This window comes from Lepidochelys kempii, chromosome 1, assembly GCF_965140265.1.
Source record: "Lepidochelys kempii isolate rLepKem1 chromosome 1, rLepKem1.hap2, whole genome shotgun sequence".
Classification (NCBI taxonomy): Eukaryota; Metazoa; Chordata; order Testudines; family Cheloniidae; genus Lepidochelys; species Lepidochelys kempii.
Window position 1 is genome coordinate 226,767,532 of NC_133256.1, and position 15,495 is coordinate 226,783,026.

The 15,495-nt window shown below is 43.3% G+C and overlaps 1 protein-coding gene across 7 annotated transcripts in view; it reads right to left on the minus strand.

Moving 5' to 3' along the window:
- PRR5 (proline rich 5) overlaps nt 1-15,495 on the minus strand; it is a 130,563-nt gene that overhangs the window by 52,557 nt on the left and 62,511 nt on the right. For all 7 annotated transcript variants that reach the window (XM_073316435.1, XM_073316414.1, XM_073316396.1 and 4 more), the window contains one exon: nt 3,294-3,374. In XM_073316435.1, coding sequence (XP_073172536.1) covers nt 3,294-3,374 — 81 coding nt within the window. The remainder of the gene's footprint in view (nt 1-3,293; nt 3,375-15,495) is intronic.

Sequence of the window (15,495 nt, forward strand, 5' to 3'; positions counted from 1 at the left end):
CAGGCCCTCTATGGTTCTTTAATAGCAGTATTCAGGGTTCAGAACACTATTGGGTTTGATTATCATTTTCTTGGAATGTATTTGCACTCATAGCTATAGCTACTTAACTTGGTGAACCATCTGCTTTATCACCATAGCGTGCATTTCATTTGTAACCCCAACAACTTTTATTTTGTGCAGCTGACCCAAAACAAAACCCCAGATCAGAAGGGGGCAAGTTTGGATCTGGGGGAGGGGGAGGGTAGTCAGACCTACCCAGTTCTTCCCATATTGCTGAATAGGATGGGGAGTCCCAGGATGTATGGAAAAGGGGATCACGGTATGGAAAAGATTGAGAACCAAGGTTTACAATGTGGGACCAGGAGACCTGGATTCTAGTTCTGGTTCTGCTAGTAACTTGCTACATGGTCTACCAAGACTGCCAACCCAGAGACCAATCAGTGTCAAATGTAATGGTGATTTTGGCGAGGGAAAACTGCAAATCATGGAGAACAGAAATTTTACATACTGAACTAAAGGGAAAATATTTCCATGTTGGTATGCGAGATCTAATGTTGCAAAAATATATCTTATTCAAATTGTATTAATTACAAGCCCTAATACTGCAGAGAAGACATGTATCTTATTACAACTGTATGTTGTATTTATTAAAAAATCACCTTGATCCATTGTGATGTTTTCTGCATCTTCCCTGAGAAAGGAGGAGGAAGAAAAGGGTAGGTGGGAAAGAAGGAAGAAAGGCCTATCCAGTGACACTTGCGTCAAACTTTCAAACATGAAGTGGTACCCATACATTTTATGAGCCAGATCCTCATCTGGTGTAAATCAACGTAGCTCCACTGAAGGAAATGGTCCTACACAAATTTAAATAGGCTGAGGATCTGATATTTGTGTGTACACAGAAAACCTTCACATGCATGTACAAAACAGATTATGCCACATGTAAGTACTCATGTGCACAAACACACCCAGGGGTTTGGGAGTCAACAGGAAGATGCACAAATGCTGTAGGTGTAACTTATTTCCCCACATATTAATATTTGTGTTATGATGCTACTCAATTCTTTCCATGATTTAATTACAATAATTGCCAGTAGAACCTGCATTATTTATAGTTGGAAAATAACTTCTCTTATTATCCTGTAACTGTGAAGAAAATACAGCATCTGAAGGGAAATTTTCCAGTCGCGGTCTTTGCCTAAATATTTTTTGTGGGGGGGAAAAATGCAGCGATGTCTGAGTTGTGAGAGGGTGATTACATTTTCCCCACTTCAGAATAATATTAATTTCAATTTTTGGACACAGCTACAGCAAAAATATCTGACGTATGAACTTTGAACCAAGGCATGCAAATAGTCCTCATTGTGCTTAACTAAATTTGAAAAAAGAAGAAGTTCTCATTTTAAATAGTCACAAGGATTCAGAAACTGCGTATTGACAACGTGCAGTAGAAAAATATAGTTAAGTCAGAAAGTGGACAGTTCAGGAGAGACAGCTGCTGCTGCCGTGTGCACAAATGTGTCCTAATCTGCTTAAGAGACTGTCTAGCAGTTGGCGTTTGTACAAATGCTTCCTCTTGATACAGATATTCCTGATCCCTGCACAACCCTCCAAGCCACTTATACTCTCCTCACAACAGTGTTTTTATGAAGGAACATTGGGCATATAAGGAGCTTTGTAAAAAACAATTCCAGGATAGTCACAGAAAAGGAGGATTGCTGTTAGAGGATGGTCAACCTAACTTGGCGTCTAAGAGGAAGCAAACCTCTAAATAAGAGTGAAGAGGCTAGCTGGGTTTTAGCCCAACCATGGCTTTTTAATCTGTTAATTTTTTCTGACAAGTGAACCCTGCAGGAAAGCTCTTGCTATGCAAGACTAAACTGGACTATGCTTGGTGACTCTACAGATCCATGGAGCAGACTCTGCATGTACACTGGATGGATGTGCAGTGAATCATTCCTACTTTTCATCCCCCGCCCTTTCCTGCAATGGCCAGGCACCACCTTGCACTTACTCACACTGATGGACTGTGTGAGGATAATCCTGCTAGCCATCTTGAGGGATGCGTGCAGAGGCTGGTGCTACACTTGCCCCTCTTGCCCCAGCCAGTATACACTACATCCTCTTACGGGGTGGCCCAATGGCCATGCTTGCTCTGTATTACTCCTGGAGCTCCTACTGGTTAAGGTCTCCACAAACCCCCAACACAAATTAGTGCCTTAAAGGCACAATACAGCCTCACAAAGGAAAGGTCTACACATTTCCTGAAACTGATGATAATTTTGGACTGTGTTTTGCCGCAGCCATGGGAACAATTTCCAAATGGTCAGGAGCCCTGAGGATGCTACCATGACTGGAATTTCCAACCTCTAAGCAACAGTATGCAATATTTTACACCACAAGTTTTGACCTGCTGATGTGTTGTTTATGATAGAAGCTTTTGGTCTAGATTTTGCAATGTGCCCTCAATCAGCTCAGGTATGAATCATCAGCAACTGTTCTCCCGCAAGTACATCAAAATGAATGATCAATTGAGCAAAACATATGAAGCAGGTTTATCAATAAACTAATTATTAATAGCCAACCTGCTGTTAAAAGAAAACCATGGACCCAATTCTGGTCCCAGGTATAAGGGAGCACATCAAGAGTAACTCCACTAAGGGTTTCAGAGTAGCAGCCGTGTTAGTCTGTATTCACAAAAAGAAAAGGAGTACTTGTGGCACCTTAGAAACTAACCAATTTATCTGAGCATAAGCTTTCGTGAGCTACAGCTCACTTCATCGGATGCATAAAGTGGAAAATACAGTGAGGAGATCTCCTCACTGTATTTTCCACTTTAGTATTTTCCACTTTATGCATCCAGTGAAGTGAGCTATAGCTCACAAAAGCTTATGCTCAAATAAATTGGTTAGTCTCTAAGGTGCCACAAGTACTCCTTTTCTTTCCACTACGGGTTAACACAGTTGCTCTGGATTTACACTCTGGTTTTCTAAATGTCATCTAGACTGCTACAAACTGGTTGAGACAGGACTGTATTTGTTTCCATGACACAGGCAGGTCACTACATTTAATTTTTCCCTCTGATGTGCAGACAAGAGTCCTGCAGTAAATACAGCTGACCAGGAACCAACACCTAACCAGTAGGGACAGATTAATGATATTCTTTATCAGTTCCAACACAAACAACTGAAGAAAGAAGGCCTCACTGTGGAAGTCGTCAGCAATGATCACTAGCCAACAACAGCAGCTAAAAACTCTGCTGCAACGTCTCTCTCACTGATTGTGTTACTCACCTAACTCCTTCGTTGAGGTTGTAAAGTTCATGGTCTGGGAGCCCTTTACGTTGGAACACTGCTATTACTCCATTATGGATACTGCAAGCAGAAATTAGGAAATGAGTCATTACTCATACGTTGGAAATGTAACCACATCCACGATAAGCTGTACGTCAGTTCCCAGAGACCTCATGGCCTAAAGTGACTAGTGATGTTTGGTATTGAACTTGAGACACTTTAAAGGGGCCTGATTTCCAGAGGCAGATGGCCTTTCTGAAAATCAAGGCCCTGAAGAAGTCTCAATATGAGCACCCAAAAACTAAGGTACCCAAAATCACTGGACACTTTTGAAAATATAAGCCTATATATTTTAATCACAAGAATAGAGGCCCCATCACAGAGGAAATATATTACTATAATTTAGGTGATGGTATCTATGTATTATTGATATATATATATATATATATATATTTAAACTATGGTTATTTGATTCCTTTACCAATAATCAGTAGTTTAAGAGTAAACATAAAGCAAATTTCAGACCATAAATATAATGTTATTTCACTAGAATATATTTACTCAAGTCACAAGAATGCTTAGAGCTTTCAAAGAAAAAAATATGGCCTGTTTGCTCTTTGATGTGTTTTTGGCTAATTTCACTGGACATCTCTCATTCATTTTTCTTAAGAAAAATAACAGTACTATGACAGAAAAGCATCAGTAACACAGACCAATTCATTGCTACTTGCCCCACCCCAAGATTTATGCTCCTGCCCCAGGTAGAGGAAAACCAGTTGAAAAAAAATAGGGGACATTTAATGTTTATGGAAGTTAGCCATCAACAGAGATAGTGATGAACCAGGTACAGGTATAATTCCTGCTCAGCACCCACTCTTAATTCCACTTGTACTTCTCTTGTACGCAAAGGCTGTTTAGAGACTGTCAATGTTGCCTGTGTGTTTCTGCTGTGATCAACATCGACTGCGCACAAAGCAGAAACCTCCAAATTCACTAAGCTCAGCCTAGAAGTGTAAGTGGGCACTTAACATTTATTCACACTGCTTAAGGCTGCCACCTATCATAATTTTCATGTCTGCCCAAATTTGAAGGGCTGATCTGAAAATTTGCAAAACACTGTGGGCCTCATCTGGCAGCCCTTACTCCCACTAGTGATGCTTAGGAATCCCACTGACTTTAAGAGGCCTCCACACATAAGGGTTACTCAGGACAGGTCTACCCTACAGAATTACTTTGGTATAACTACGTCGCTTAGGGGTGTGAAAAACAAATACCTCTGAGCAACATAATTACACCGACCTAACCCCCGGTATAGACAGTGCTCTGTCAACAGGAAGGCTTCTCCCGTCAACACAGCTACCACCTCTCATGGAAATGGATTAACTATGCTGACGGGACAGCTCTCTCCTGACAGTGTTGAGCATCTTCATTAAAGTATTACAGCAGCGCAGCTGTGCCGATGCAGTGTTTTATGAGTAGACCTGCCCTCAGAGGAATAAGGATCAGACTCCAGCACAGTCCTGAAATACATAAAGGGTTCAGATTGAGTCTGATGCGATGAGGCATGCATCACAATTTAAAGAATTTGTTTCTGAGGACAAAGCTGAAAAGTTAACTCAAATAGTATGTCTATCCTTCGAGCTGGAGCTGTAATGTCCAGCTTGGGTAGACATACCTGTGCTAGCTCTGATTGAGCTAGCGCACTAAAAATAGAGCGCAAACATGGCACCACAAGCAGCGGGAGGGGCTAGCCACTTGAGTATGTACCGAGTGTCTCAGACAGGATTGTATGTGGGGCAGCTAGCCCCTCCTGTCGCTCACACCACTGCAGCTACACTTCTATTTCTAGCACACTGCTAGATCAGAGCTAGCACAAATATGCCTTCCTGAGCTGGGCATTATACCTACAGCTCAAAATGTAGATGGACTTTATATCTTTCAGCTGCTACTCCTGTTGTTTTGCCACATGATTCCGCAACAGTTTGACACCATTTTCCCTAATAGACTCATTCTTACTAAGGTGACTGTTTGTGCTGCCCACAGAAGGCTCTCCTTATCAGTTTAACATGGAGAGAAAAGCGGCTCTTCACTCATGAAAATATTTTGGTTAAAATAATAAATGTATGTCGGTCCAGTCTGTGGCATTTACATCTCTGCCCCAAGCAGCTTTATCCCAGGAGGAACACTGGGGAGACTATACTTCAGGCATACAGTCTCTTCTGGGGAATCTCTGCACAACAGGAGTGTCTCTGTGTACCATATGCTCCATCCTATGGAGAAGATTGCTTTCCCCACCCCCATCACCCCAACCCTGCTTTATGCATTGGTTCGGGTGAAGAGGAGTCATGGGAGAGGTGGATTATGAGCCTGACTCATCCCCACCATTCCCTGTCCTCTTTTGGGGAACCTACTCCTGGGGGTGGGGAGAGCAGACGTGAACAGTCCCTGCCCTCCCTAGAGACTGGGACACACAGCAAATGCTATTGTAGATAGCCTTCAGGCAGCTGCGCAAGAGTGGGAGGAAGTTTCCTGCACACAGCCTGGACAGTTATGTCTTCTTCCAACTATTTTTAAATTTTGCCACCCAAACATTGCAGCACTGAGCTACAGCAAGAGAGTCACAAACTGGAAGTGACTTGGCTGGTTAAATTAAACTAAAGGCTGAATAAAAATGAAAGTGACGAGGTTAGTTTAATTCTCTAGAGCAGTGGTTCCCAAACTTGTTCCGCCGCTTGTTCAGGGGAAGCCCCTGGCGGGCCGGGCCGGGCTGGGCCGGTTTGTTTTCCTGCTGTGTCTGCAGGTTTGGCCGATCGTGGCTCCCAGTGGCCGCAGTTCGCTGCTCCAGGCCAATGGGAGCTGCTGGAAGTGGCAAGGGGCGGCAGGTAAACAAAGGGGATTTCCCTGCACAAGCGGCAGCACAAGTTTGGGAACCACTGCTCTAGATGGATACAAATGCACAATATGAACAAATAGGATTAATGGCAAAATGTTAATGAGATTACAACACTTATTTCATTTTTAACAATGAAAGTAACACAAGTAAAGAAATATAAAATTCTAAACTGATGTAAATTGACATAGCTCCAGGGTTTTAAATTCAACTGCAACTCTCTCAGTTTATCTTTAAAAATGAAAAATACACCAAGAGTAATCACTTCCAACACAGACAGAAAAATATGCATTAGCGTTACCCTGGCAGAAAAAAACGTGTCTGAACAGTTCAGTTCCCTCTGCAGGGAGGAAAAAGGAAGGATTTTAGTAGCACACTTCTCCTTCGAGAAGTATTCCGGCCCAGTGGATAGGACATTTAACTGTGAGTCACGAGAGCTGGGTTCTATTTCTGGATCTACCACTGTGTGATGTTGGCTAGCTTCTGGGCCCCAGTTTCCTCATATTTAAAGTGGGGGTAATGATACTTGCCCACCTCCATAAAGTGCTTTAAGATCAGTGGATATAAAATGCAATGTAAGAGCTGAGTATTATTATAAGAGCACATGATTATTGTGGTTATGGAACAGGCTCTTCGAAATTGTCACTGTGTCACTTTTCTTCTTTCTTAACCCTACCAAGCAAAAAAGGAATTACTAACTACAAAGTGAAACTCTGTTTGATTTTGCACCAGGCAAAAAGCCTCACAGCTTGTCTGAAAACACAAGGCTGAATTTTCCTCCCTAATCTGCAGAGTGCATCTCTATTCTACATGCCAAACTCCCACTGACATTTCTGCACACAGAATGTGCAGAATAGCAATAGAGATCCACAGTGGTACTAACAGACCACCACTGTAGGTCACGGAGTTGAATTTCACCCTTAGAATACCTGATGGAAAAGATTTTGAGAAAACTGAAAACACCACCACACACACCTCCACCCTGTGTTTCTGGTTTTACCACTGACTTAGCAAGCATGTTTTTTTAGAGCTCTGCAGCTGATTTTCCTTCAGGTCACACTACAGTGTACCTGGTACCATGGAAAAATGACAAGTTTCTGAGTTCTAGAATGTAAAGTTTGGATCAAATCTGCCTAGCCTAAGTGTGCTAGTTTGTATTTGACAAGCTAGTAAACAAGGAGGCTCATTGCCTTGTGAAGCTTGTGCTTGGTTCCTTTACATGGTTTAAAAGGCTCCAGTACCAGCTGCTTCTGCACCAGAAAAATGAGCCATGTTTGATAGCAGACATCAAGATCGGGTTTTGGGGATATCTTCTTTCCCCCAAAATTGGTGTTGAAAACGGTTACTCTACTGGTGTGGACTGGGCCAACAGAGTTCAACACCTGTTGCAGCAAGTGGAGAGAGATACACATACTACTGGAGAAAGTCTAGAAAATATCTCAGATATTTTGCTCCAGCGAGTAGGGCCCTTCCAAATTCACAGTCCATTTTGGTCAATTTCATGGTCATAGGATTTAAAAAATCATAAATTTCATGATATCAGCTATTTAAATCTGAAATTTCAAGGTGTTATAATTATAGGGGTCCTGACCCAAAAAAGGAGTTGTGAGGGGGTTGCAAGGTTATTGCGGGGGGGGGGGGGGGTGGGAGAAGCGGGGGGAGCTGGTACTGCTACTCTTACTTCTGCACTGCTGCTGCTGGTGGCACTGCTGTCAGAGCTGAGCAACTGGAGAGCGGTGGCTGCTGGCAGGGAGCCCAGCTCTGAAGGCAGAGCCATTGGCAGCAGCAGCAGCGAGCGCAGCAGTAAGGATGGCCTAGTCTGGTATTGCCACCTTTACTTCTGTGCTGCTGGGCCCTCAGTCACCAGCTGCCACTGTCCGGCCGTCCAGCTCTGAAGGCAGCAGCGCAGAAGTAAGAGTGGCATGGTATGGTGTTGCCACCCTTACTTCTATGCTGCTGCTGGCAGGGCGCTGCTTTCTGCTCTCTGGTTGCCCAACTGTGAAGTTAGGGTATAAGTAAGAGGGGCAATACCAGGACCCCCCTAAAATAATCTTGTGACCCCCCTGCATTTCCCCTTTGGGTCAGAACCCCCAAGAAATCTGTATAGTATAGGGTAAAAGCACACAAAAGACAGATTTCGTGGTAGGAGGCCAGAGTTCATGGTCCGTGATGCGTTTTTCATGGCCGTGAATTTGGTAGGGCACTACTACTGGGTATTAAGCATGGTTGACCCTGTGTAGAAGTCAAGTCCACCACAAGACAAACACTTTGAGTGTGGGCTGAGTGTGAAGCACTGGGAGGAAGGAGATTTGGCAACCACTCTCAAACTCTGGTTCACTTTCATAGTAGAGAGACAGCCAGAGTGTTTAACAGTGAAGAGACCTACAGCTAAACATCTCTGGCCTCATCAGCATGGGGAAAGGAAAATAAAAGTGGTGTGTTAGGGATAGTGAGCATATGATCCAGCCATGCAGAAATGTATAAGCTGACCAAAACAGAAAACAACACCCTCTCTCTCCCTCTGCTATTCATTTGATGACATTTTCAAGATATTAAGTATCCCTTGTTTGAATTCTCCTCGCACGTACGCATTAATAATCCAATTCAGTTGATCTTGGCTGGCTTGAACAGACACTCAATTTACAATCATTTGAAAATTGGTAGCCAAATGTCCCTAGCACACAGTGAAGCAACGTGGCCATGTTTAATATTAGGAGTAAGATGTGAGGTTCAATTAATGTAGTGAATAAAACCAGCACTCTCTACACACTCTTCTGGTTCGGAAATGTACTCTGGAATGTTCTCTGTGGCAAAAATCTGCTACCGCTACAGCTCTCCCTCTCTCTCTCGCTTCGGAGATCTTGTCTGAATGAGGGGGAGGCTTTTCTATCCAGACTCTCAGCAGGTCTATTACTCCACAGAGGGTGCTCTCTCAAATGGAGCAAGACTCTCAACAAACATTGACAGACACAGATTGTGGCTTTTAAGATACTGCCCCCTCCTCCACCCCAGGAGGAGTACCAGAGACAGTCTGCCAGGATTCTTCCTTGCACTGAAGGGAGTACAACCTGCTCCATCCATCAAATGGAGCAGATTGCTCCCTCTGGAGTACACTGGCTTTGCTCTGTGAGCTTGGTGAGGGGGCTGACCCCTTTTTTTAATAGTCCTGCTTCCTGGCAGGGAGCAAGAGTGAATAGTGCCAGAATGCAGGGAGCACAGGGACAGCTACCCTGTGTAGTTGCTCAAGGGAGAAGATTTTGTTTGCCTTTGAGTGACTGCATGGAGGCCACTCCTAACCTGGGCTATTATCTGTAGACTGAGTTGCTGTTTGTGAAGTGTTCTGAGTGTCCCCACAGAGGAGTTATACCAACACAGCTAGAGAGCAGTAGTTATTCTGCTTTAGCTATGCCAGTCAATTTCTAGCTATACCAGACAAGCCATTAGATTTCTAAATGACTACCGCTATCTCTACGGACCTTACAGCGGGACAGCTGCATCACTGGAAGGTCTCCTGTGTAGCTGCTCTCCCGCTGGCATAATTAAACCACCCCCAACAAGCAGTGTTAACTATGTTTTGCTGACAAATGTAAGCCTCTGTCACCTTTTAAAATAGGACCTAAGCACTTTTGAAAACTTTACCCCAGTCAATATGTAAGTTGTGGTGTTTTTTCAATGTATTTGTGTCCTCATTTTCTTCCATTATTATATTAATCTTTTTAAACTTCTTTATTTCTCTTCTAAAAGTTCTGCAAGCCCTAATTAATGACACTAAACAGAACGCGTAGGCCTTGTCGACACGAGAAAGTCACACAAGTTTAATTAGAGGCGTGATTTTAAACCAATTTATTTAAACAGGTAAAAAAGGCTGTGTGGGCATTCATGTCAGTTTGAGAGTGGCTTACGTGTGTTTGTGGCAATTTGTGTTCATAAGTGACTTAAGCTAACCTGAAATAAACCTGGTTTAAATCAAACTATGAGTGTCCCATGGGGGTTGCACCGGCTTTCTAAATTGGTTTAAAATCACACTTAGTTAAACTGGCTCAACTTTCTCCGGCAGAGAAAGGATGCTGTTTCTACTCAGAGAGATCCTGATCTTACAAGCTGTTCCACTTGGGTGGACCCCTGTACCTGTGCAGATCCTCAGGGGGTTTTATATTGTAATCTATGTCATTCAGTTTACGTAAAATGCCGCTATACTGGAGTAATCTCAGCTCACATTTTAACAGTTCAACCTAAATTGGAAATGCTTTATAAAATGTATTCCTCAATCCCTTTTATAACATATCTGTCTCTGAAGCATGCATACATTCACTGATATTGCCCTGAGCACCTTGCACATAACATCACAAAGTTGAAATTTAAGAAAAATAAATCAACATTCCTTGCCAGGTACCTGCAGTGACTGTAGCATCTTTAGAACAGAAGATTCTGCCATCACTGTAAAGCAGAAAATTCTGAATTTTAATGTTGCCTACGATCTGCTAAGTATCAGTACTTATTGTCATTACAGGGTAAAGTTCAGTCTGTGCAAGAGTAGCATAAGGACTACGCACCACTTATGTTCCACTTGGGTAACAGTAGAGTAAGTGCTAATGACTTATGATAAACAATCTGTTCCATCTTGTATTTAGCGGTGACACTCGCAGGCTACGTCTACACAGCACACCTTACAATGGCGCAGCTCTGCCGCTGCAGCTGCACCACTGTAAGGTGCACTGTGTGGCTGCTCTTTATCGACAAAATGAAACCACCCCCAACAAGGGACACTATCCACACCGGCGCTTTTCATCGCTAGAAGTTCTGGCATTCAGAGGGGTGTTTTTTCACACCCCTGAGCGACAAAACTGCCAATGTAGACATAGCCTAAGTACCTTTCCCAGACCTGAAGAGCTCTGCGTGGCTTGAAAGTTTGTCTCTCTCACCAACTGAGGTTGGTCCAGTAAAAGATATTACCTCACCCACCTTGTCTCTCTAATATCCTGGGACTGACAGGGCTACACTGCAGATACAGGTGTTTGAAAGTTACGCTAACTGAATGGTATCATACTTTTTCCCACAGATCTGGTTACTTATATCAAGAGATATGTATCCCACAATACCCTGCAAAGCTGAAGTCAGCTTTGGCACTGGGAAATACAAAATCTGGCAAAGACAAGATATGTGAATGTTTTGCACTGGTACAAGCTTGGGAGGTACTGTCACAGGCTGATAGCACCAGGAAGAAAACAAGAGATCGGAAAGGTACTGGACTAATACAGATTGGTGGGTTAGAACTCAGTAATGTACACAGAAAGACCTCTAACTTGTAAACAGGTCTAGTATAAAAGGAGGTGGTTTTGAATACATATTTCAAAGCACAGCTTCTGTGTAAGATGAACTGCACGCTGCGAGAAACAAGCTTCTCAGAAGGATTGGTGTGCTATTAACTCATTCCTTTCTGTATAGTTCTGCTTTGACTTTAGACAATAAATTTGGCTACGGTTGGTTATTTGGTCACTTACACATTGCCAATACTGAACTGCAAGTGTCGTCAAGCAATGGTTATGCTTTTAGCAATAATATGAAATTCATTAAGAATACAAAATACGGGCAAACTGCATGCATCAGAAGTTTGGTAATGGGATACATACAAAGCCAGACAGGCCCATGAGCCATTGGCACAACGGCACATAAGATCCTCTTTGGTTCTAGCTAATGACCTTCATGACTGTCTGCTATCTCATCCTTGCAACATGACTGCCATCCTCACAAGTCAATGCCAAATGCTATTATCCATAGAATAGTACACAATGCTACACACAATTTTCATTTTTGGTACTTTTTAAAGCCATTATCATGTCTTGTCATGCACTAAACTTAGATATATATAATATTTTGGGACTGTAAATAAAATATTTACAAGAGCAAAGCGGAGGAAGAACCCAAACCACAGTCCCCAAAAAAAGACAACAAAATCCATCTGTTTCTTGAACCACCTGTGCACTTGCTGTGTACAGATAAACTCCCCAATGCTGAATAATGCTGTAATCTTCAGATGAGAACCCACTTGTTTATACTACTGCATGTACAAGTTCAAAACCGTTTTAGTCTACTGATGCACTCCAAGTGTCGAGGTACAAAGATGTGGCTTCTTCTCTCTCATACATCACAACTGCTCATGGACTGATTCTTCTCCTTCAGAATACAAGCAATTCCCTTTAACTTCAAAGTGGTTTCATGTGTCATGTAGTGGGAGAATGGGGTGCAAGAAAGGTGTGTAGTATGTGTGAGTATACGTGCACACACATATGCGCGTGGGTGTATCTGAGCACCACACGAAGTAAAAAAATCCAACCATTTACTTACACTCACAGGCATCGACTTTCAGCTTTCTCTGGGCCCCGGAGCCCCGCCCCCACTCCACCCCTTCCCCCAAGACCCTACCTTCACTCTGCCTCTTCCCACTCACACTCCACCCCTGCCCCCAGCGCCTCCCGCCCACCGCTGAACAGCTGATTGGTGGTGGGCAGGAGGTGTTGGGTGGGAGGGGGGAAGAGCTGATCAGTGGGGCCCACAGAACAGCTGATCGGCGGGTGGCTGGTGGGTGCTGAGCACCCACTATTTTTTTTCGTGGGTGCTACAGCCCCAGAGCACCCACGGAGTCAGCACCTATCCTTACCCTGCAGGGGGTTGCACAGTTTCGGAAAGACAGCACATACATATGGATTGATGGGACAGTTCCTCAGCTGGTGTAAATCAGTGTAGCTCCACTGACTATTGTAATTTACTTCAGCTTCACACACACACACGCACACAGCTGGTCATCAGTATGAATGAAATCCAGGCTGGTAAGGACTAAGTCTTTACCATCTGATAGGCGTTTGGTGACCTATGTGACATAAGTTGATGATCTCAGTTCAGTTCGTAATGGACAAAAGTATCCACATCACAAGAAGCTCAGGAGCTGGGAAGTCTGAACTGGCTCCTCCAATTGTTGGTGAGCCATGGCTAGTTAAAGGAGATCTGCACTCCCTCTGCATAGCCATTTGATCACCTGTCTCCCCTGCTCCAGATTCTCTCTCCTGCTTCTGAAAAGACAGACAATTCATTGGGTGAACTTCTCTTCATTGAGTCCCCCACCTGACACTCCTATGCCATGACAGCTGGGGTGGAGGGCTAGGTTCCTGCCCCCGAGGAGTGCTGGATGTGGACAGAGGACACAGAATACAGGAACAGTAATGTGTCCAGAACTGTGAAAGTGCTTGTGTGTTAGGGGATCGGCGGATTGAGGTTTCCAGTTACCTAAGAGAAGAGTAGAAATTTGTAATGTGCCCAAGTCAAGACTGCAGTAGGGGAGTAGACATCCTGAGTCCCTAAAAAGCTTAAGCTATTTTCATGACAGGACTGAATCAGCGCAAGCAGCTCGTTTTTCAGAACACGCAGCACTGCAGCAAGAACTGAAAGCCTCCCAGTGTTATATGTGGGGCGCTGTAAACTAGTGTGGTGGCGTAGCACTGTCTAATCCGGGTAAAAGCAGGAGGACTGCGTTCTCTTTCTCTTCAACTGCTAACTGACTTCTGTGAAGTACCAGACTAATTAGCCTAAGTCACTGTTGCCTCAAACTGTGAGTCATGATGAGCCACCAATGGTTTAAAGAGCCCTTCCTGTATCTGCAGAATCAAACCGTTTGTGAATTCAGCAGTGGGATTTGGGAGAGAAGGCTGAGAAAAAAGAGGGTTCAGGTCAGTGAACAGGGCTCTTTCTTGGGACAAGTCTATACTTGAGAAGTTATATCGACATAGCTGTGGAACTCAGGGTGTGAAAAATTCACAGTCCTGAGCACCACAATTATGCTGACCTAACCCCTGAAACAGACATGCAAGGCTGACAATGTTTCCATCAGTGTAACCACTGCCATCTGGAGAGGCAGATTACCTACAGTGACAGAAAAACCTCTTCCTATGGTGCTACAGAGGCTTAGCTACAGAGCTGTGCTACTGTAGCACCTAGAGTATAGACATGGTCACACAAAATGAATGAAAAGGCTGGAGAACACCAAATCTAGGTCACTCGTTGGGTTTAATAGGTGGATATGCAATGCAGGTAAGCATGCAAGTAACCAGACAGAAATTTACTTGTTACTGGTTTCTCCACAGTTTGGAGATTACATTCTATGCTGAAAACACAAATATTTCCCCTAATGCCCTAGCCTTTGTTAATATATTAAAAACACAATCTGAAGCTGACCTACACACAAAAGTATATGCATGTGTAAAAAGACACTGTAGTATAAGAAATGAAACATGAAGGTGAATTTAAAGATAATGTAACATAGCTTTCCAAAGCTGTCCACCTGTCGCTTTTTCAAGATAAGCTCTTGTGACAATTTAAAATTATTTATATCCAAAACAAAAGACTAATCAAGCATTTCCTGAGGATTAACACATTCAAATACACCATGGCAGTGAAGACCTATCACAAGAGGCAAAGAAGCAGCATAGCTGTGAGCTGCTGAAGATAGGAATGTTTTTGACAGGAAGCCCATGCTGACCTGTTTGGGAGAGGTCAAAGGCTGCACTAAGCTCTCACATTTATACATCCCACAGTTACCACAGACTGCAGTAGAATGTCAAAAGAACACTAACTGAAAGGGAGAATGAACCCACAAGAAGAATGGTGAAATCAGCTGAGTGGACCTTCCACTTCACACCTGGAGAGCACCTATGTTCTACTGTTTGCCCAATCAATTTCCTCAGAAAGGCAAGGCTATGGCAGTTGGTATTCTGTAACTAGGGATGAACTAATCTCTTATTAAACAAGAGCAGGGTTGGCTTCCCCAACACTATGCCTTAAAGTAAAGGGACCCCAAAGCGGTTAAGAGTATCATTCTAGCCTATTCATTGTTTGAGTCTCTGCGGATGCTCCTAACCAGCATTGTAATTAGCACCAAGGCAGAAGGGATGTTTTTTTAAAAGATATGGACTCCAGGCCATTGTGTAACTAGCCTGAGACCAAACAAACTCATTTCACTTGCGCTGTTGAATGGCTATCCGACAGGACAGGATTTATTTTCAGAGTTGTTGAGCACCCACAGCTGCCCATTGATTCAATGGGTGCTCAGCAAATCTGAAAATATCATCCTAAATTTAAAATTTGTATTGTTTTAAAACCAGATGTAGTTAAGATTAAATACCTCTCTTTCCAATGGGCAAAAGCTGTATGTCGAGCTGAGGAACTATGGCAAACCTGGGCGCACAAACAGAGCTGGTCAGGAATTTTTCCAGTGAATTATGTTTTTTGTTGAAAAATGCCAATTCATCACAAGTGAAACTC